General features: G+C 36.1%; 1 protein-coding gene across 8 annotated transcripts in view; it reads right to left on the bottom strand.

Moving 5' to 3' along the window:
- The window catches only part of NOVA1 (NOVA alternative splicing regulator 1), a 155,443-nt gene that overhangs the window by 36,350 nt on the left and 94,368 nt on the right, over positions 1 to 24,725 (bottom strand). For all 8 annotated transcript variants that reach the window (XR_011380473.2, XM_008269458.5, XM_017348235.4 and 5 more), the window contains one exon: positions 2,431 to 2,597. Coding sequence is in view for 7 of the 8 variants with exons in the window: in XM_008269458.5 (XP_008267680.1) it covers positions 2,431 to 2,597 (167 nt within the window). In the remaining variant the exon portion in view is untranslated. The remainder of the gene's footprint in view (positions 1 to 2,430; positions 2,598 to 24,725) is intronic.

Here is a 24,725-nt window from a genome sequence, read left to right as displayed (position 1 = left end):
CTGAAAGACTGTCATTAATAAGAAATCTTATTATTATTTTATGTATTAAAACTTTAAAATATATACAGATCATAAAAAGGTTTTCATGTACTTTACAGCAAAATGATTTAGATAATTATTTTATACTATATAATTGGCATGATTATTCAGATATAAAGATCACTCCCATTGAAATTTATATACTTGACTTACTGCGCTATGTACAGAATGATCCACTAACATATTGGTTAAATTGGATACCTAGCAAGTTAGAGAACAAACAGCACAAAAGGCCAGTTGATCTATATCTTGGAAATTTGTTCTACTTCTTCTCTAGATTTTCATGTAAACTTGTAAAATTTTACATTATAAATGAAGTGCATTGCTCTACCAGACTGACTGTTCTCGGTAAATTCTTTCAAATGATACTCTATTCCACATGTATTAGTGATCATATGAAAATATTAAATCAACAATAATTTTAATTCCATAGTATCTACAAGGCTTACAAATTAATGCAAATACATAAAATTAAAACAAAAATTATTCCTTTTTTAAACACTTGCACTGAATTTAAATAACATTATCCCAACGAGGCAAATAAAAATAAGGTAAAAATTTTAAAACTCTATTCTTCATAAATGTGTACTGGCACTGTATAAACTATAAATCTCACATTACTAGAGAAAACTGGACTTTTAACAATGATTTGCAGGTCTTTATGTGAGGGCAGAAGCTTTTGTGCTTATACAAATAATAAAAATCAGTTTATATAATTGTTCTGAACATACTGCCAATGATATTATACTCAAACTACATTTATGTTTTACTTAAAAACAAAACAAAAATAAAACAAGAGGTTCACCTCTCTCCCTACATTTTAAAATTTCCTACAGATGTTACAAAAGAAAATGGAAAAGTAATAGGATGGCAAAGTGCAGGAAGTCAATAGATTTTATAATTCAGTGTTCATTTAGTTTGTTATCCCCAGATGATTTTAATCCAGAGGTATTCAACTAGACTCCTGGCTTTAAAATTTGATAAAGTCATGGTATCATTTTCAGGACATCATGAGTCTCTAAATTATAGCTATTTACCTAGCATGACAGAATAAATAGTTCAATATTATAAAGAGTAGTAAAGAATAAAAATTTCCACTGATGTTTATAGCTTTGAAATTTTAAATACTGTCATGTATAAACTGAGGGACTTTTCCTTAAAAATTTATGAAAATTATACAAATTAAACCATCTTACACTGACAAGGAGCATGATATGAATAATTTTATATGAAATAAGAGCTACCTATCCATAATTTGAATATGAGAAGTTTTTTGAAAGTTAATTGTATATTGGATATTAGCCTATTTGAAAATGTATTGCCTAATTATTAATTTTATATTTATCTAGCATTATATTTGTCTCTATTGGTCAAATATAAGTTTCAAATCACTGTTTTATAAGAACATTTTTCCATTCAGAAACATGAAATTAATAAGACTGAGCTACATTTCACATTTATTACAATTAACACAAATATACTGTAAATTAAATACTGTATGAATTCTGTAGAATAATACATTTCTTTGGAAGGTATAGTCTGTTGAGAGCAAAATTAAATCACAAATTAAAAGGCTAATTGTAAAAGGGCAAAGGCAGAAATAATAGTTAGGAATATAAAGTACCAAATAAATGTATAGATTTAAAAAGAATTTATGGTGGAAAAATCCACCTTGTTTAACATTAAATAATGTCAGTTTCCCCCTACACATCAGCCATTACTCAATCTAAAAACTCACATGCGTTTTTACCAAGTAATTGTTTTTTTACAGAGAATCTCATACATGTAAAATGAACACTGGCCCTTTATGACACGCACACACACAAATATGTGTATATAAATACTACAGAAATTATACAAAACATAATAGCTAATTTGTAACAGAAGACTGAATGCTAGGTACAAATATTTATTTATACATGTTTGTTGATAAAAAAGTTGAACATGATTAATTAGCAAAACAGGAGTCTGCATAATAACTACACTGCAGGCTACAGATATCACTAAAAATAGGGCATTAGAAATTTGAGGATATAATTTCATTTCAATCTTTATATTTTATTTAAAAAGCAATATAATATTCAAGAGAATCAATTCCTATAAATTAATAAAGTGTGTAGATAAATTTTTAAAGAACAATCACAATGAAAAGAGTCACATAAGTGCTCCTCAGTGTAACACTAATAAATGAAAAAAAAAATCAATCAATCAATCAATTGGTCAATCAGAGAAAGAGACCTTGATAGTCTTTAAACAACTGACAACTCTGGTACGTCTTATGTATGTTTAGAAAAACAAACTTTATATGTTAAGACTTTAAAAGCTTCTTTTTAAAGAAATTCATATTATGCTGTGGAAATTTCTCTTTGATTTTCCCAACTAAACACTCACTTGTTTGATGCGATCTGGATTAACGGTGGTCTGGGGTTGTAAAATGCTGACTGGCTCTGTCTTGGCCACATTTTGGGGCATTTCTCGAATTTTTTCTGCAATGAATCCATGAACTGCATTCAATGCTTCAACTGTTCCCTGGATCAAGCACACTCGTTCAGTAGTACCTATGGACAAAAATATTAATTTTCAGAAAACATTTCTATTAATTTTCTTTTTTATGAAAAGTTACAGAAAATGAGGCTACAATAATAAAATCATGTAAAAGAGAACAATAAAGTAATTCAAAAAGTTCAATTGAACCATGTGCTCCTATTTAAAAATTTTTTTAATTTAATTTATTTATTTGACAGAGTTAGTGAGAGAGAGACAGAGAGAAAGGTCTTCCTTCCATTGGTTCACCCCCCAAATGGCCGCCACGGCCAGAGCTATGGCGATCCGAAGCCAGGTGCTTCTTCCTGGTCTTTCATGCGGGTGTAGGCACCCAAGCACTTGGGCCATCCTCCACTGCCTTCCAGGCCACAGCAGAGAGCTGGACTGGAAGAGGAGTAGCTGGGACTAGAACCGGGCGCCCATATGGGATGCCTGCGCCGCAGGCAGAGGATTAACCAAGTGAGCCACGGCGCCAGCCCCTCATTTTTTCTTTTTTTTTCATACACTGACATATTAACTGAGTATTTATAAAGTAATTTATGGCTAGGAACTGACAACACTGAGATGAAGATCTATGAACTAGTTCTCAAAGAGCTTACTGCTTTGCTGGGAAACAGAGACCAAGCTAGATCACTGTTTGCCAGTATAATATGAAAGATAATGGAGGTATCAGCATGGATAGAACAATGGGGCCATAATGAAAATAATACTTCACTCTTATGGGAAAAAGGAAAACTTGGAAAGTTAACAAAGAAGTTAAAATTCTGCAATTCTACCATCTTCTATTCATTTAATCTGATTTTTAACCACTACTTCAAATTTTATATTTATTCTTTACTTTTCTACAACAAAATAAACTATAGTGAACAGTAAATTATTTGTTTTGTGCAGCAAATACTTGTTGGATAAATGAATCAATGCTTCCTTTACTGATGATATACTTTTGATAAAAAGGACAGAATATCAGACTTAAAATGCAATTTATAAGCAGTTAATAAAATTTTAAATTTACAAATTGAGAGAGTAACAGTATTTGTTCCACATCTAGATTAATATGAAGTAGATGAATATGAAATTGGTGGGGTGTAATATACAGGTCCTGTAACTTACTTTACACCTTAAATTTATACCTTAAATTAATAAAAATGTGATCAGTATTTGAGACTCTTCTGAGGCTTACTACAGCAGCCTGATATTTACTCGTAATCTTCTCTGCATTCTAACACAAGAAATCAACTCCTGTCTCAAAAATAAGTATTTCTTCTCTAAACAGTTGTCACAAAAATCAATAGAATCATATGTTAAAAATTCTAATTAAAAAAATTAGGCACTGCCATATTTCCTTTAGGTATCATTGTTTTTCAAAATCCCAGGTCACCCTGTAAAAATGTTTTCAAAATTTTTTTGAAGGACAAAAGTTGCAAAACTACAAACATTGGAAAAGTAATATTCATATTGCTCTACATTTTATGCATAAACCATTTTATTAGTTTTGAATTTAAAGTAATAAAATATTATGATGCTTATTCTAGAAAACACTCTTGTATCACAGGAATAGGAAGCAAAAATCAGTAAAAAAAATTTTTTTTTTTTTTTTTTTTTTGGACAGGCAGAGTGGACAGTGAGAGAGAGAGACGGAGAGAAAGAGAGAAAGGTCTTCTTTTTGCCATTGGTTCACCCTCCAATGGCCACCGCGGCCGGCACATCGCGCTGATCCGAAGCGAGGAGCCAGGTGCTTCTCCTGGTCTCCCATGCGGGTGCAGGGCCCAAGCACTTGGGCCATCCTCCACTGCACACCCGGGCCACAGCAAAGAGCTAGCCTGGAAGAGGGGCAACCGGGATAGAATCCGGTGCCCCGACAGGGACTAGAACCCGGTGTGCCGGTGCCTCTAGGTGGAGGATTAGCCTATTGAGCCGCGGTGCCGGCCAGTAAATTTTTACACAATGAAAATTCCAATCTATGAAAAACTATCTCTAGGTGTAGAAAATATTTACTTAATGTTTTCAAGATTTATTTGTTTATTTATTTGAAAGTAAGAGTTACACAAAGAGAGAGAAGGAGAGCGAGAGAGAGAATCTTCAATTTGTTTTTTTTTTCTTTTTTGACAGGCAGAGTGGACAGTGAGAGAGAGAGACAGAGAGAAAGGTCTTCCTTTGCTGTTGGTTCACCCTCCAATGGCCGCCGCGGCCAGCGCGCTGCGGCCGGTGCACCGCGCTGATCCGATGGCAGGAGCCAGGTGCTTCTCCTGGTCTCCCATGGGGTGCAGGCCCCAAGCGCTTGGGCCATCCTCCACTGCACTCCTTGGCCACAGCAGAGAGCTGGCCTGGAAGAGGGGCAACCGGGACAGAATCTGGCGCCCCAACCGGGACTAGAACCCGGTGTGCCGGCGCAGCTAGGCGGAGGATTAACCTAGTGAGCCGCGGCGCCGGCCTACTTTGTTGATTCATTCCCCAGATGGCCATGATGTCCAGGGCTGGGCCATGTAGATCCAGGAGGCAGGAATCAGGAGCGTCTTCCAGATTTCCCACGTGGGTGGCAGGGGCTCAACCCCCTGGACTACATTTTGCTGCTTTTCCTAGGCCATTAACAAGGAGCTGGATTGAAAGTGAAACAGCTGGAACTCCAACTGGCACCCATATGGGATGCCGATGTTGCAGCTCATGGCTTTACCTGCTATACCACAATGCTAGCCCCAGAATATATTTCAACAGACAGTAAGTACACCTTTCATTTGTAAAGATGGACAGAACCTGAGAAACATAATTGGAGTTTGGACTCAGTTTTCTCTCTATCTTTTAATCAGTTTGTCTCAATTCTTGTCTATGTACATTTGTGGTTGTTGAGTAAAGTGTTCTAGTTTACAGAAATGCTCTAGGGAGTCTTTACAAGGTTGTATTAACTGTCCAATAAATGAGTAAAAGGATGAGAATTGATCAATATAACTAATGTAAAAAGTACTTATCTAGACCAATAGACCACACAAAGCATAGATTGGATTCTATTACTGCTTTGGTAGACAACTACAGAGTGCTCGTCTGTGGATGCCAAAACATTTGAAGTTAAACAGGGATCTTTTAAAAGAATAACATGACACTAGGTAAATAGATTATACAACTGATGTCTTTAAAAGTCTGACATGGCAGAATACATACCAGATCCGACCACACAGTAACCCTTATTCTCTTTAGGTTGCAGAGAACTAACAGATAGTAAATGGAAATCCCTGAACCATAAAGAAATATGATGTCTAAAATTAAATTTCACATAGTAGCATGTATGAGACAATTTGAAAATAGTTCACAGGTTAACAGGTGTAGTACATATTCTTTGAGCATTAAATTATGTATCTTCCATTAGAACTACTACAAAAAAAAGAAGGTTGGAGGGGGGGAGGAGACTGTACTTCTGGCACTGGGAATTGCTGCAATCCTGAGAAGAGACGCTGTCATATTCTTCTACTGAACTCTAATGATCCTTTCACTCAGATAACACAAAAACATAATTTTTAAGAAGAAATCACAAAAAAGGAAAACTGGCAGGTGGATGACCAAACTGTGTAATAGAAATGAGACCATAAATCATAAAAGTTGCTGTATTTTGTCATTGTAAAGGCTTTTAGGCTCCATTAGTGTCTAAACTAAACTCCTGGTTATTTATCATTTTATTTAAGAGTAGCATTTTATTTTTTTACAAAAGCTAGACACAAAAGCTAAAAATCAGTTATATAAAATATATGCCTACATTTTGTGTAATGTACAAATATGAGTATATAAGACAACATTAATTTAAAATTGCAGTTTTTAGGGAGAAACACAGAAACTGGATAAGAAGGCTCCATGTCAAATATTAAGAGTAACATTTGAAATGGATTTAAGTTTATTAAAACAAAAAACATATTATAAGTCCTTCAATTTTTAAAGACATTGATAGAAAATTACCCTTTTGTTATCCTGATGAAATAATAAGCTAGGCAAAGATCATTATTAGATAAAACCTTTAGAGGGGAAATTTTCAATGAAAACATTAGGGTGTCATCAACTGACTTCAGTAATCAACACTAGCATGATGAAGAGCTGGAATACCAGACATTATATGACTTCATCAGATGTAATACAAAATACAGTATCACTTATGAATCTAAATCTAGTAACACATGAGGCACATTACAGTCTGTAGATAACACTGAAAAAAGAAAATAAATGAATGACACCTTGAGGAAACAGATGCTAAGAATACAAAATAGTTTGCAGGACAATTGCTCCAGCTCATTCAATAAAGAAGGGATTACTTTCCACACAGAATAGACTTAAGAGATACTATGACAAAATGTAAATCAGAATTTGATTGAATCTGAATTCAAACAAGTTTTATTTGAAACATATTTGAAGTAATGACAAGGACTGGGTTTTGGACAGAATCAAAGAATTACTTTTAACAAGTGTGATAATAGCATCAGGTTCTGTAAGAGAGTGTCATTTCATTTTTTTGAGATGCATGCTAAAATGTTTAAAGGTAAAATCAGATTTTTAAAAATACTTCTGCTATAACAGAGAAGGAGTAAATGGCACAGGAATGGTAAAATCTTGGTATTTGTGATACAGATGAAGTGTATACAAACAATCATTTTACCATTCTACATGTAGTATACTTAAAATCCTCATACATTTAAACATCCTCACTGACCTCACCACCCTCTTCTAGTTATAGCTCATTTTCTTTTAAATTCCTTATCTTGAATGAGTTACACATGAAGGTACTGCAAAAAGTTTGTGGTTTGGTACAATACTCCAAAGTTTGGAAGATTCTGAAATCTGATCCCATGCATTTCAGATAAGGGATATTCAACACGTACACCTATTAAAGAATATAATCCAGTATCTTATAATACAGGTATATAATTCTTTAGAAAAAAATACTGTATTATAAAGTAAGAAATTTGCTTGGATTAGTGACAAGCATCTCAAAATGACATATGAATACAAAAAGCTAGTAGAATATTTATTAATACTTCTATGGAAATCTATAAGCAATGTTTTTTTACTTCTTTTTTTTTTTTTTTTTTTTTTTGACAGGCAGAGTGGACAGTGAGAGACAGAGACAGAGAGAATGGTCTTCCTTTGCCGTTGGTTCACCCTCCAATGGCCGCCGCGGCCGGCGCGCTGCGGCCGGTGCACCGCGCTGATCCAATGGCAGGAGCCAGGAGCCAGGTGCTTTTCCTGGTCTCCCATGGGGTGCAGGGCCCAAGCACTTGGGCCATCCTCCACTGCACTCCTTGGCCACAGCAGAGGGCTGGCCTGGAAGAGGGGCAACCGGGACAGAATCCGGCGCCCCGACCGGGACTAGAACCCGGTGTGCTGGCGCTGCTAGGCGGAGGATTAGCCTAGTGAGCCGCGGCGCCGGCCAATGTTTTTTTACTTCTAATATTTTTAGATTTATTTATTTATTTGAAAGGCACAGTTACAGAGAAGCAGGGGCAGAGAGAGAGAGGGCTTATCTGCTGGTTCACTCCCTTGATGGCCACAATGGCTGGAGCTGTGCCAATCCAAAGCCAGGACCCAGGAACAGCTTACCAGTCTCCCACATGGGTGCAAGGACACAAGGACTTGGGCCATCCTCTGCTGCCTTCCCAGGCACATTAGCAGCGAGCTGGATTGGAAGTGGAACAGCCCAGACTTGAACTGGTGCCCATTTGGGATGCCGGTACTGGAGGCAGCAGCTGTACCCGCAATGCCACAGCGCAGGCCTCAACTTCTAATATTATTTTAAGAAAGTGGAAATGGTAATAAGCTTTATATTAGGCAAAAACTTTCATTTCTAACAAACTACACAATTTTTACAATAAGCTAACAGCTGAGAAATTATCAATTCTAGATAGCTACTATTCTGAATGAGTAATATAGTTTCCATCAACAAAACATTTAGATGCTTCTAGAAATATTTTCCAATCCATTGCATATTTTTAAATATATTTAACATTTCTCTGGTATTTGGCATCAATTATAGAGTCTTGAGAGTAATAAAGTGGTTACTTCAACATTTCTTTAAGGGTGCATGAGTATTTACATATACACAGATGGGGCTTTCTGAGTAGTACCTATTCCTTTAGTTCTTTAATACTTTAATACTTTCTTCTCAAAAAGGGTTACATTATTTCATTAATTCTTATTTGGTTTGAGTCATGGTTTGGCCGGTCCCCATGGCTTACTACTCTTCTGTCAGCCCCAGCAGGACCCTTAATTGTTCTACTCCTAATTGTAACCATAGGACCTTGTGTGTTTAATAGACTCATCACCTTCATGCGGAAACAAGTTAAAAATGTTAAACTCATGGTCATAAGACAATAATATGTCACATTAAGAGAGACAAAAACAAATAATCTCTAAGATTAGAGATCCTCACAACAAGGAGTGGGGAATGAAGAGTTAAAATTGTATATGTGCGGGTGTAAAAAGTTAAGCTTAAGCTTACAGGTTTAAACCTTCCTAGTGCAGCTGTAAAAATAAAACAGTAAAGTAGCACCTTGACAGTAGGGACTCCATTTTGGAGCACTTGAGACTGCATTCTGGGAAAGCAACCCCCCCACCGTGAGACTCTGGTCCGAAACTATGATCTCAAATAGTCAGACAATAGCAGTGCACTACATCACCCTTGGCAACGCACAAAAACCCCCTAGCATGATTGCTCAAGCTTAAAAGTAGAAAGGTTGCACCTGGGTTACCTGGGCTAATAATGAAGATGTGATTTGTCTATGTCTTAAGATCATAATTGCTGATTGTAAGACTTTAGCAACCGCTTAACAACAGTGTATTCTCTTCCCCTTCCCGGTTTTGCGGTTTTTGCCTTTATAAACCCTAACCTTTGGTTATTCGGGGCTGCTCTGCTCATGATGATCAGACAGCACCAGCATGCTGGATAATCAATAAAACTTCCCCATGCTGTTTGCATAAAAAAAAAAAAAATTCTTATTTGGTGTATCTAGCTAGTGCTGTGGTGTAGCAGGTAAAGCTGCTGCCTGCAGTCCCAGCTGCTCCACTCCGATCCAGCTCTCTGCTATGCCCTGGGAAAGTAGAAGATGGCCCAAGTCCTTGGGCCCTTGCACCCTTGTGGGAGGACCCAGAGGAAGTTTCTGGCTCCTGGCTTTGGATCAGTTGTAGCTCTGGCCATTGTGGCCATCTGGGGAGTGAACCAGTGGATGTAAGACCTCTCTCTCTCTGACTTTCCTTCTCTCTTGTGTATCTCTGACTCTCAAATAAATAAATAAATCTAAAAAAAAAGTAAAGTACAGACAGTATCAATCATTAATTGACATGAGTTATTACAAATTTCAGGTTAGGCAGAATAAAATTTAAATTTTTTTTTTTTTTTTTTTTTTAATTTTTGACAGGCAGAGTGGACAGTGAGAGAGAGAGACAGAGAGAGAAAGGTCTTCCTTTGCCGTTGGTTCACCCTCCAATGGCCGCCGCTGCAGCCGGCGCACCGTGCTGATCCGATGGCAGGAGCCAGGATCCAGGTGCTTTTCCTGGTCTCCCATGGGGTGCAGGGCCCAAGCACCTGGGCCATCCTCCACTGCACTCCCTGGCCATAGCAGAGAGCTGGCCTGGAAGAGGGGCAACCGGGACAGAATCCGGCGCCCCAACCGGGACTAGAACCCGGTGTGCCGGCGCCGCAAGGTGGAGGATTAGCCTATTGAGCCACGGCGCCGGCCCTAAAATTTAAATTATTTTTAAAAGTGAGAATAATAGTAATAATAATGATAAATTTAATAGACTAAAATTATTGAATGATTCTTATACATGATTTAATTTTAATTTATTTCCTTTCACATACCATACTATCATTTCTTTAATATATATCAATGGTATTCAATTATGAGAAAATTTATTTCTAATAATGCCATTATAAATACATGATTAATATTAATGTTAGGTTACCGTATTTATTGCTGTAATTTCATCAGCAAAAGTCTCATTTCAGGGTATACATGGTAATTACATCAGCTAAAACATTTAAGGATTTGCTAGGTATAGCAAACAGCATACAAGTTTTCATGGAAAAGTAAAATTAATTTCAAAAAGTAAAGCCATTCAAAGGTCTCTTTTGAAATAAACAACTATGAATGATTTTTGACAGATTTTTATGTCTGTATACTCATAGGGAACAAAATTTTAAACAATTTTGTAATTGCACTTAAGATTATCTAAGTGCTTTTAAACAGAGATAACATTTCTTTGTTTACAAACCATTCTATGACATATAAAATATACTACATATTACACATTATTTTATACACGCATATATAAAGTCATCTAATGTTCACTATAACCAGGACAGATAATAACATTTCCAGTTTACAGGTATGGAAGCAGAAACGGCTGGCACAAATATACCTGACAAATGCAAATAAAGAAAATTTAAGGTCTTGTCAAATAATTTTTTTCCCTTATACCAACTGGCTCCTGAAAATGTGTTGCAGTGGGTTGTACTGCCCTCTGTCCTGATTGCTCCACTTCTAACCCAGCTCTCTGCTAATGCACCTGGAAAAGCAGTGGAAGATGGCCCAAGTGCTGGGGCCCCTGCAGTACAGTTGGGAGATGTAGATGGAGTTCCTGGCTCCCAGCTTTGGCCTGGTCAAGCCCCAGCTGTTAAGACCAATTGGGGAGTGAACCTGCAGATGGAAGATATTTCTCTCTCTCTCTCTCCCTTCTCTCTCCTTCCTTCCCTCCCCCCATCTCCTCTTCCTCAGTCCCTTTTAAATTAATCAATTAAAAATCATGCATGTTTCAGATTGATCATGGAAAGACAATTTTCACCCAATTTGATAATTTTTAGAAATACACTAAATCATACCATGGACACCTCTTCAGAGATTTATTGCAAATCTGGCATGAAATGGGAAAAAAAAATCTTTGTTGCAGAGAACAGACCACCACAGGCGATGATTAATAATTGTGTGGGGTATTAGCAATATTTTTTAGATCAGGTTTTCAATGCAACAAAGGAAAGTTGCCATAAAAAGTAAGTTCACTTTGTAATAGAAGCTTTTATATCATGGCACAGCTATACATATTTGATAATATTTTTGTCCTACTCTACAATTATTGAAAGGAAAATATACTATTTCAAGATTCCTCTTAAAAAAGAGAAATCACAGGAATTGACATTTATGATTGAAAGTAATAACAGTTTTTCTCCATGTGATTGAATCTCTAAAAACCAATGTCTCAATTTATAAACTGGAAAAATTTGCTAAAGGTCACATAACACACTTTAATCCCACATCAACACACTGAAGCACTGATTCTGTTTATAGAACAGGCTTTAATATTGAAATATATCCAAGCAACAGAATGAGAGTATATTCTTTTCAGAAAAATCTAAAAGACATTGATGCTCTTCAGAGATATTAAAGAGAGAGAGAGAATTTAAGTCCATCAGAGTAAATGTTTTCTAGTTTCTCACTCACTCATTCTATTCCAGGCATACACTTTAGTTAACTAGCCACTCCCATGAAGTAGCATCAGCAGCACTAGGGTTTCTAACTTCCGAAGAGTTCTGAAAGCAGACATATACCTAAATAAGACATACTTGCATAGCTTAATATCAGTAGTAACTGTTCTCACATATACTGCAATCCACTCCGGTTTCTAAATGACTGGGTCATGGAAAGGTCTTACAGCAGTTCAGTGCTTGCTTTGGCAGCACACATACTAACAGTTCAGACAACTGGTTGTTCATTGATCCTTAATACAGTTTTCTATTAAATTAAAGATCATTATGGCATGTCCAGTTTGGTCAATGTTACTAGTTTTTAAATTCCCATCAGGAATTATAGGAGTATAAAACTGTTACATCGAAATTTCATTAAAGGTGTAATTGCATATTTATATAAAAATAGAAGTTGCTGACTTGTCATCACTTGCAATTGCTGTTATCATTTTAACATTGATATCTATTCTTAAATTGCTGCTTTAAGAAAATTGACACACAGAATTTTAGTTATTCTTTGTGTGCTAACAAAAATTCACTTGCAGAGTTTTGCAGACTGTGCTTGGAAGCTAAGAAAAAATTGCAACAAGTATGTGATATCGAATCATGCTTGAAATTCAGATGTGGTAGCAAACACAGCTAATGGAAGACATGTAAAAACGAACAGGAGAGAAGAATCCCAATGAACAACAGAGTAACAAATCATGGAATAACTGCTGCCTATAAAGGAAGAGCAAAAAGATGGGTACCTCTGGCGAGAGCCCCATTTTTACCAAATAATGAAGTTAGCACCTTTGAGTTCCTATATAGACTAATGCATCAAGGCAAGATTAAGCAGTAATGTTATTCCCTATTTTCTCCAAAAGAAAAAAAGGATTATTAGGAGAATTATTCTGTTGTGATATGAAAGGAAGACCCACATCTGTACAGATTTCAAGAGGGACTAAATCTTTCAAGTCAGTGAATGATTAACAAATGTCATTCTATTGATCACAGAAACTAGAAATCAAATAAAATTAGAGGAAACAGGAAGAATTGTGACTCTTTAACTTCTTGGGAGAAATTCTGTAAGGTTGTAAACTTCGTAAATGTTATAAAAATCATAGAAATTTCAAGAGCATAGTAACATCTTATTTTTTTGAAGATTTTATTTTATTTATTTGAAAGAATTACAGAGAGAGGTAGATACAGAGAGAGGGAGAGGACTTCCATCTGCTGGTTCACTCCCCAAATGGCTGCAACGGTCAGAGCTGAGTTGATCCTAAGCCAGGAGCCAAGGAGCTTCTTCTGGGTCTCCCAAACTGGTGCAGGGGCCATCCTCGGCTGCTTCCCCAGGCACATTAGCAGGGAGATGGATCGGAAGGGGAGTAGCCAGGACCTGAACTGGAGCTCATACGAGATGCCGACGATGCAGGATGGGGCTTTAACCCACTGTGCCACAGCACTGGCCCTTGTAACATTTTATTTTTAAAAGTATTATTTTATTAAGATATTAAAATGATACTGATGTGGGGAATAGTTTTTATGTTAAAATAATACAAACAATAAAACCAGTATATATAACAACCATTTTTAAGCATACAATTCAGTGATATCAATTACATTCAAATTTTCTGCAAACATACTATTTCAAAAACATTTTTTTGAGGTCTGATCTTATCTGCTACCTTTTAAAAGTCTAGTTTTTGACTTGACTCAGATTTGCAAGTGCAAGCCCTCAGAGGGGACAGCCTGTGGCTCTTGGCGGTCTATTTGTGGAGTTTTTCTTTGGCCTTCCTCATTCTCTTGTCCAAAACTTTACTGTACTCTGTAGACTTCCTTATTTTTCTAAGTACACTGTTTCTTCAGAGCAATTCAGTAGTGTTCATGTTGCAAGAAATATGGAACAGCAAGGAGGTTAATATTGGGTTCTTTGTTTCTAGGTTTCTTAACTTCTTTAAGAGCTTTTTTATATTGTCCAACATAATCTTTAGAAACTCAAAGTTTGTAGATTCTTCTAACTCTTTGGGACCTCAGGCAAACAGCCACTATAGTATCAGCCCATTGATATCCTTCTCTCTCTTTCTCTCTTTTTAAAATAATAACTGGGGCCAGCACTGTGGCGCAGTCGGTAAAGCCACTGCCTGCAGTGCCAGCATCCTATATGGGCACCAGTTCAAGTCTTGGCTGCTCCACTTCTGATCCAGCTCTCTGCGATGGCCCGGGAAAGCAGTAGAAGACGGCCAAGTCCTTGGGCCCCTGCACCTGCATGGGAGACCCAGAGGAAGCTCCTGGCTCCTGGCTTCAGATCGACGCAACTCCGACTGTTGCAGCCAATTGGGAGCCAACCAGCGAATGGAAGACCTGTCTATCTTTTTGCCTTTCCTTCTCTCTGTGTAACTCTGACTTTCAAATAAATAAATCAATCTTTAAAAATAAACTAAAATAAAATAATAACCAAGTCAAGAACACTCACATTGGCATACATGATGCAACACTGAACAAATATGTGCTCTGTTTTCCCATTTCACCTAGTCAGCTGTAGGTGGGCATGACCAAGGCACAGGATGCCCAGCTTCATGGGTAAGCCCTACTGGTTGTTCCCACCACTGATCTGGACCACATAAACCCTTTCATTCTTCATCCACAGTGTCAGAGGCAAATTCTGTGCCCATATGCTTCTCATACAGATTACAAAGTTTGTGTTCATCAGCCACCGGAAGAGTTTCTGGCTGGGAAAGAAATATTCATATTGAAGCAGTTGATCACTTCTGAGGTGTCATGAAAAAGAGCATTTCCAATTTTTAAAATCATCCCAAATAGAAACTCCATAAGCATTAAGAAATGAATCTCCATTCTCCTTTCTGCATATTCGCTAATATCCTCTAGGGTACTATATACACACTTGTCTATCCTAGAGATTTCACATATGTGGACTCATACTCTTTGCACTTTCGTGTCTGGATCATCTTACTTAGCATAATATTGTCAAGGTTCATTATGTTGCAGCATATATGAAAACCTCATTCCTTTTTTATGGTTGCATAATATTGTATCTAATTGTTATATATAAATATATATATGTGTGTGTATTTTTATTTATAATATATACACACAATTCATTAATCTATTGGTGGATACTTGATTTGTTTCTACTTTTTGGCTATTGTAAATATTCTGAAATGAACACTAACATACAAATATCTAGCTAAGTGCCTGTTTTCAATTCTTTTGTTTCTATTTTTAAGAGTAGAATTTCTGGGTAACATAATTACTTATTTATTTAGCCTTTTGAAGAAGAAACTACGTTCCACAGCTGCACTATTTCACATCTCTACTAATTTAAGAAGGTTCCAGCATCCCTAACTCTTAGCCAAAACTTACTGTTTATATATTTTCTTCAGAGATATGTCTAGTCCCATCCTTTGCATTTTTTTATTTACTGGAAAAGCAGACAGACGGACTGACAAAAACGAAAACTCTTATCTACCAGTTCACTTTCAAAATGCCCACAATGGTCAGTGTGAATAGGGTCAAAATTTGGGAATTCAACCTAGTCTCTTTCTAGGTGGTAGACCCAACCATGTGTGTCATCAACTTCTGTCTCCCAGGGTCTGCATTAGCAGGAAACTGGAATCAGGAATGGAGATGGAACATGAATGCAGGCACTCTGAAATGGGGATTCTATCATCTTAATCACCACATAAAGTACACACCCTGTCTGAACATTTTTATGGTCTTTCTGTTGTGGAATTTTGTGAGTTTTTTATATATTCTGGATATTAAACTCTTATTGTAAACATGGATTAGGAATATTTTCTCTCATTCTGTATGCTGTCTTTTCACTTTCTTGATAACATCACTTATGCACATAAACAAAAAAATTTTGATGGAGTTTTATTTATCTATTTTGTTTTTGTTTTTCTCACTTTTGGTGTCATTTCAAAGAACCTATTACCAAACCCAAGGTCATGAAGAAATGTCTTTTGTTTTCTTCTACAGTTCAGTGGCTTTAGCTCTAATATTTAGGTTGCTGATCCATTTTGAATTAATTTCTGTCTATAGTAAAAGGCAGGGTTCTGATTCCATTCTATTGTAACATAAAATTCAATTGCTCAACTGCCATTTGTTGAAGAGACTTGTTTTCTCTCCACTGAATAGACTTAACACCCTTGTCAAAAATCAGCTGTCCACAGACACAGGTTTTATTTCTAGACACCAATGATATTGCATGGGTCTTATAGCTATCATTTTCTCAACACCACACTGTTTTGGTAGCTTTGTAGTACATTCTGAAATCAGGAGTTTACAATTTTTTTTTTCAAGGTTGTTTGTCTATTCAGAGATCCTTGCAATTCCATATGAAAGTGAGGGCTAAATTTTCAATTTCTGTTAAAAGAAAAGCTGTTGGAATTTTGATAGGGATTAACTGAAAATGTAGACTGCTTTGGATTTTATAGACACTAAACAATTCTTCCTACCAATTTGACGGGATTGGATCTCCTTCTACTAAGTTTCAGCCTTTCACCTCCTTGATTAAATTTACTCCTAGGTATTCTCTTTCAGATGCTGATTAAGTGAAATTGCCTTATTTTCCTTTTCAGATTGTTCACTCTGGTATAAGGAAACACATTGATTTTTTATAGTGTTCTTGTACTCTAAAAACTTGCCAAATTTGTTTATTAGCTCTAATAGCTTTCTTGTGGATTCATTGCTTTGCTATATACCTGTACAGAATAATATCATTCACAAATAAAGATCAGTCTACTTTTTCTACTCCAATTTGATGTCTCTCTGTTTTCTTGTCCAGTGATTCTGGATTGAACCGCTAGAACAGCAGTGGTGAAAGCAGACTTCCTTGTCTCATTTCTGATCTTTGGAGCGGGGGGTACACTGAGTTTTTACTACTAAGTGTAACATTAGCTGTGGGGTTCCATGAATTCCCTTCATCATGTTGGCAAAAAATACTGGCATTATTTTATCTGGAAGGAAATCATAAATCCGTAAGTAATGCATCTTGGTAATCTATACCTATGAAGTAATGTCAAATTATGATCCCAAGAAACAAATAACAAAGTATCTTATTTCAATAAATTGCTTCTGCAGGCCACAATATATTTAAAGGAAAAAAAAGTGGGACTGTGGCAGAAGATGAGGCTCAGAAGTTTTCCAAATTCTTAATTAATTTGCTAGGAATTATTTTTATATTTCCTGATATGAACAGGCAATGCATTATCTTATCACTTCATTTTTTTCTAACACTGAATACTAAAGAAATATACATTTAAAAATATCAGGATTTCTTAGGAGTAATGGAATAAACGGGAGATGTAAAAATAGATAATGCATCTATCACATACTTGACTGCAGCTCAAAATAAGTATATATGTGCAGCTGAATTTCTAACACAACTAAATTTAATTCTTATTCATAATAATCTTAGTTTTAAAATAAATTTCTCAGAAAATTACAAACCCGTGTCTTGATGTTTCTGTGACTCTAATTCTTTTTTTCATACAACCTTATATCTGAGTCTTTTATTCTGAATTTTCAGAATGATATAGACAATGCTTTGCAACCAGAGGAATATCAGGCCAGATATTACCTGGATGTAACAGATGGCAGGCACCCTGTCAGATATATCCATGGTCTACGGCCATACTACCCTGAATGTGCCTGACCTTGTTGGATATATTCATGTACTATCATAGAAATATACAACTCCCCAAAGGCTCAAACATCCTGACCTCTCTGAAATGTCCTACTGGCTTCTAACTCACTTGAAGACAGATCCTTGGATACTGATCATGCACTGGCCTTTAATCTACGTGAGGACAGATGCTTGGCTCTCTGTTACCCTTTGGCCTTTCCTTTAGAAGGGATCCTGAGCATTCTCCAGGCAGTTTCTGGCCTCCTGCCCCTACTCATTAACCTTCTCCTTGTGAATAAGTCCTTGAATATCCTTCAGTTAGTTCATTTGAGCTAATTCTTCCCCTGACCACTAGCTACCACAACACTTTAGTATCTATCTCTGCTACTTCTTCATCAAAGACCACTGAGTAATTTCAACAAGCAGAAAAGGCAAATCGTACCATACCATTAAAATAATAAACTACACTATTATTCTAACTGCTCATTTTTCTGTAAGAGACTATCAATCCTCACATTTCCAAACAGGTAAGTTATCAGAAATCTAAGTCTCTAGTCACCAACATAACACCTTTATTCTCATAGATTCTATATCCTTGAATTTCACCCAGTTCTGTACCCTTCCCATTCCAGACCTCTTCCTAATGCCCTCAGTAGTCTCAAGTTTAGCATATGAGCCACGTCCAACATCTCTTTGTTGAAGGTTCCTTTTAGCTTTACTCCACAGACAACATTTGGCTGCTCCTTAGTTGTTTAAGCCTCATGCAGCCCTACTATGAAGCACAGGTGTTTTTTTATTTATTCTCTCAAATCCCAAGTTATGAGAGGCCACACAATGTTTGAGTATTTCTCTGTTCCACTTCACCAATTCTTTGCTTTCTGCTATTTTCTCCCTTTTCCTTCAAAGTTTTTTGAAACAAAGCACATGTGTGGAAGTAGACAGAAAATGATAAAGTTTTTAGTGAGTTAGGCAGAATGACAGGTAAACAAATTACAGCAATGAGAAAAAATTGGAAGTGGAACTCTCACATTTTACCTTTCTTTTCCATATATGGCCCGAGTTAAACATTTTCACCTTATAGAAACACTTTCTTCTTTTGGCTTCCTTTTTACTATTCTCTCCTCAAGATATCTCTCATTTACTCCCTGGTTGCAAATATCATTTAAAAATGAATTAATTCACTCTCTCACACCTCTCATTATTGTCTCTGAAAGGGTCCATTACAATAGTCTGCTAATTACTGTCCTGCTTCACTTTTTTTGCTACCTTATAATTCACTCTTTGCTCAGAGTAACTTTCAAACATGTAAATCAAATACAATTACGTTTCAAAATGAATGGCTTTTCTTATATTAGAATCAAATCTAAACTCTTCACTTTGTCTTTCAAATGCATTAGGATTTGGCTTTGCTTAGCTTTCAGTCCTCATCTCCTATTACGCTCCCTCTCTTTTTCTACACTCCAGGGAGTCAGGTCTTTTTTAGTTTTTGGAACATGTCAACCAGGTTCTCACTAAGGCTCTTTTAGTCCTGAGGATCTCTATCCTGGGAGTCTTGTTCCCCAAGCCTTTCCCATAGTAGCCCCTTGCTCTTCATTAAGGCTTTTGCTTAGTAATACCTTATCAATGGCTTTATTTAGCTCTTTGAGAACCATAAAATATCCTACCCCAAAGCACTATCACTTTATACATCTTTTTTCTTCAAGACCTTGTCATTTTCTGAATGTGCTTGATGCAATTTGTTTACTTCATTCTCTCTCTCTCTCTCTGATGGAACAAAAGGTCCAAGAGAGCAGGAATCTTTACTGGTTTGTTCACAGGTATATTCCCAGTATACATCTTAGCAGGTTATTAATAAATAACTATTCCTACAATGAAATGGAATGACAGCCTTGGATGAGCCACATTATAACAAGATTTTATAAATCCAGGTTGATTACACAAAAATTCAATGTAACTGTCTAAAGAAGAGGGAAAATATATATAAACTAGGAATGGCAGAAACTAAAGCAAGAGCATAATCAGATTCTTTTATATTTTCTAAGGGTCATCATAGCAAATTGCTCCATACTGCAATCTGATAATGAATTCATCCACTATATATTTGTTACAAAATATTTGGTTCTCAATATTATATCTTTCAGAAATACTCAGGGATGGGAGATAATTCAATGGCTCCTTAATCAACTAATTTCATATTGTTTATTTCAGGGTACATCCAAATCCAGAGAATAGTTTTGCAAAAACCCAATGAATTAATTTGGAAGACAAATGAAATTTCCTATTAAATGTGGTCATTTTAAAGATAAAACTTTAAATCCTGACTACAAATGAAGCTTTCTTACAATATTGCTACATATCAAACCATAATATTTTAGTTCAGCATCTACTAGAATGCCAATAACTGTATACTCTAAAGAAAAGAAATAGATCTCTTTATCGATTACTTTTTTTTTTTTTTTTTGACAGGCAGAGTTAGACAGTGAGAGACAGAGAGACAGAGAGAAAGGTCTTCCTTTTTCTGTTGGTTCACCCTCCAAATTACCGCTACAGCCGGTGCTGAACGATCTGAAGCCAAGGAGCCAGGTGTTTCCTCCTGGTCTCCCATGGGGTGCAGGGCCCAAGCACTTGGGCCATCCTCCACTGCCTTCCTGGGCCACAGCAGAGAGCTAGCTGGACTGGAAGAGGATCAACCGGGACAGAATCCGGTGCCCCAACCGGGACTAGAACCCGGTGTGCCGGTGCCACAGGTAGAGGATTAGCCAAGTGAGCAACGTCACTGGCCTATCAATTACTTTTAATTGTTAAAATGTTTTAAAATTTTCATTTATCTTGAAGAGCATCTGAGGGAGGGACAAGAGAGAGGAACATCTTTCATCTGCTAGTTCAGTCCCCAAATGCCTGCAACAACTAGGGCTAAACTAGGCCAAAGCCAATGGCCAGGAGCCTGGAACTCCATCCAAATCCCCCATGCAGGGACCCAAGCAACTGAACCATTATCAGATGCTTCCCAGGATGCATTAGCAGGAAACTGGAATAGAAGCATGGAGCAGCTGGGACTCAAACTGGCACTAAGATAGGGAATGTGGGTGTCTCAAGTGGTGGCTTAACCTGCTGCATCACAATGTCCACTCCTCAATTAAATTATTTGATTATTTGATTATTAGAACTAAGGTAAAATGTTAATGTCTTGGTCATGAGCCTTTCTATATAAAAATCCTGAGTATATGATTCTGAATAAAAGTTCTCTTCCATTTCTTAAGAAAAAAACAAAGAATATGGTTACTTCCAATGGATCACACACACATATTACTTATTTACTCAGTGAGTCTAATAGATCCAGAGAAACTATTAGTTATAAACATAAATAATCAACTGACCAAGACATTTTGAAAACAAAAATCCATTGTACCAGTAAATTAATTTTTTTCTTACTCTCTTCCTATTAAAGATTATAAACATCTGTGTAGACTGTCAGTAATTGTAATATATTGTAATATATTATCAAACTTAAATATTGCAGATATTAAATAGGCACAAGACCTGTAACACTGAGAGTTAAACTGTTCATGTGGCTGTTTGGCCAAGTGGTTAAAATGTCCTGTGGGACGCCTACATCCTTTATCAGAGTACCTGGGTTCAAGTCCTGGCTCTGGCTCTTGAATCTAACTTCTGCTAAAACAGATCCTAGGAGGCAGTGGCGATAGCTCAAGTAATTGGGCTCCTGCCACCCATTTGAGAATCTGGAGTGAGTTCCCAGCTCCTAGTTGGCCCAGCACAGTCCTGGCTGTTGTGGGCATTTCAGGGAGTTCTTTGCTTATATTTCCATCTTTCTGCCTTTCAAATAAATAAAATAAGAAATGAGAAACAGTGATTTTGTCTAAGTACTTTACACAGAGTCTTATTTCTGAATAAAACCTACATTAAGAGTCCTAAAGAACTGGTTCTAGGAATAGCATAGAAAAATTTCTGTGACTCAGTGGACACAAAAACTTCCGGGGCTGAAAGAATAAACATTTGGAAAAAATGTCTGTCAGTTAATAAATAATTTAGCATATTTAAAATTAGAGACCAGCAATTTAAAACAATTTAAAATTAACATCACTCATAATTTTCGTGGGATTGCATGCTGAAAAAGACATAACTTCAGCAAGCTATGTGGAAATACTTCAGATTAAAATAAAATGAGAAAATTTATAAAATTACATTAGCAGCCCAGAGATATATAATTGATTTACATTATTTCTTAAATGTCGCTAACAGGAAAATGGTTTGTTGTTAACTAGTTGCTTCCTATTTTCCTCTTTTATCATTTCATTTCTCTCACAAAGACTACTGTTACTAAATTTTATTTGTTTAGTGGATATTATACAGATGTTTGTGTTCTTAGAACATTTCCCTTTCTATATTTGTTTCTTATTTACATGTCACAGAATATAAGACCTATGGGTCTTTGGGACCTTAATTTAAGCCTGTGGTGCTAAAGATGCAGATATTCATTTGCAAGTAATTAGCTCAGCTATTAAAGTGATAGTAAAGGGTGGGCATTGTGGCATAGTGCATAAAGTCACTACCTGCAGGGTTCGAGTCCTGGCTGCTCCACTTCCAATCCAGCTCTCTGCTAATGCACTTAGGAAGCACTGGAAGATGGCCCAAGTTCTTGGGCACCACTACCCACGTGGGAGACCCCGAACAAACTCCTGGTACCTGGCTTCCACTAACCCCACTCCAGCCATTTCAGCCAGGTGGGGAGAGAATCAGTGGATGGAAGACCTTTCTCTCTATCTGTGTAACTCTGTCATTCAAATAAATATACCTTTTAAAAACAATTTTTAAAATTAAGTCATAGTAAACAAATAGTAATGAAAATAAATTCCTTTTCTAGTGTTTTTCACCATATTTAAATACACAGCAGTGTGACACAGTATTCCATTTTTGTTTTAGTAAGATCTCTTTTTAAAAAGATGGCAGATACTTGGAATATGACTTTCAAGTTTGGAGTTAACACAATATTTCTGAAAATAAAAAAAAATCTACATTGTAGAAATTATAGTTAAAGATTTGCTAACTTATTTAGAAATGCACCAGGTAGGAAAGTTAACTACAAAAAAAAAAAAAACTGCATTTTGTGATCTAAATATTGGATAACTATAACTTTTTTAGTAAACTCTAAAAAACAAAATGTGCCATTGTGATCTTATGTCTCTAGAAAAATATGTACAATTATAACAATATAAATTTTTGTTATAGTTCTCAAAATGTGCTCTTAGAATCAGAAAGTAAATGCTTTATTCTTATATAATTAAGTACAACAGACAAGGATGCCCACTGTAACCTGCTGTTATTTAACATAATACTGTAAGTTCTAGCCAGAGGAACCAGGCAAAAGAAAGAAATAAAGCACATCCAAATCTGAAAGGAAATCAAGTTTTCACTTTGTAGATGACACGACCTTATATACAGAAAACCCCAAAGAGTCCACCAAAAGGCTGGTAAAACAATACACAAATTTTCCAAATTTCCAAGATACAAAGTCAACAGGCAAACTCAGTTTTGTTACTATATACCAATTGTGAATATTCTGAAAAAAACAAATTAAGAAGGCAGTCCCATTTTCAATAGCTCTAAAAATACTTAGGAATAAATTTAACCAAAGAGGTGCAAGATCTCTACAATAAAAACCATAAATCATTGATAAAAGAAATTTAACAAGACACAAAGAAATGGAATGGCACTGGACTGTAAGAATTAACATTGATAAAATGTGTATATAACACAACACAATTTACAGATTCAATGAAAAACTCATATCATCAAAATCCAAAAAAAGAAAAGCACAACTGATATGTGTATGGAATCTAAAAAGACCCTAAAGAGCTAAAGAAATTTTGGGCAAAAGAACAAAGCAGAAAGTATTATATTACATGAAAAAACTTTGAAATATATTACACAAAGCTACAACAATGAGAATGGCATAGTATAGGCATAAAAGCAGATTCATACACCAATGGAACAGAACAAAGACCCTAGAAGTAAACCAATGCATCTGCAGCCAATTGATCTTTAACAAATGTGTTAATATGCATTTGGAGGGAAAAAAATCATTTTTAAGTAACGTGTGCTGAGAAAATGGAAGGAAGCTAAGCCCCTATCTCTCTGAAGATCAATCAAGTATCATGTATTTCAAACTCTTAGAAGTGAGAGGCCTCTGAGATCAAGAGATGGGTAGGTTTTTGAAATGTGTAGGAAGAGAAAAGAACACCAATCCCTGCGTTATCTCTTCTTCCACTTGTCCTAAGCCGTAGAAAGCATAAGCCTCTGGTCTCAAGTCAGGGCAGTGACAACTGAAACTTAAGCTTTTTTGTTAGGCAGTGACTGGCTAGCTGTATTCAGGAATAGCAGACGAACACAACCATACTGAGGAGAGGCCTAAAGTGACTCCCATTCAGATCAGCAGGCAAGACTAAGTACAGATCCATGACATCATCGCACGTTTGGGAAAAACAACTTGGATGAGGAATAGTGTTTAACTTTATGGTTGCCCTCCACCTGCATGGCTTCCACATTTGTGAATTCAGCCTAATCTGGATGGAGAATACTTGGGAGAAAAATTCTGTCTGTGCTTAACAGGTACAGACTTTCTTGGTATTCCCTAAGCAATACAGTATAAAAGTGATTTATGCAATATTTACACTGTATTAGGCATTATAAGTAATTTGGAGATAATTTAAAATATACAGGAAGATGTGTGCAGATTATACATCAATACATTATTTTTTGATGGATTTGGGCATCCACTGATTTTGGTATCTGCCTAGGGTCTGGAAAACAATCTCCCAATGATACAGAAGGTATAGCTGTCTGTAATTTATGAATGAGCTTAAAAATAAACTGAATGCAGCTTTCTCTAAATCACATCTATAAAAGCACAACCCTACTCTATTTTACATAATACATACATATAAATGCATGAGAAAAAATATGAAATAAACTATATACCAAAATGTTAAAAGTATCTCTAAATAGTAT

Source organism: Oryctolagus cuniculus, chromosome 12, assembly GCF_051225735.1.
Source record: "Oryctolagus cuniculus isolate XC-2025 breed Fujian yellow rabbit chromosome 12, ASM5122573v1, whole genome shotgun sequence".
In the NCBI taxonomy this organism is placed as follows: domain Eukaryota; kingdom Metazoa; phylum Chordata; class Mammalia; order Lagomorpha; family Leporidae; genus Oryctolagus; species Oryctolagus cuniculus.
The sequence above is the reverse complement of the archived record's forward strand: the minus strand, read 5'-3'. Positions and strand labels throughout refer to the sequence as shown.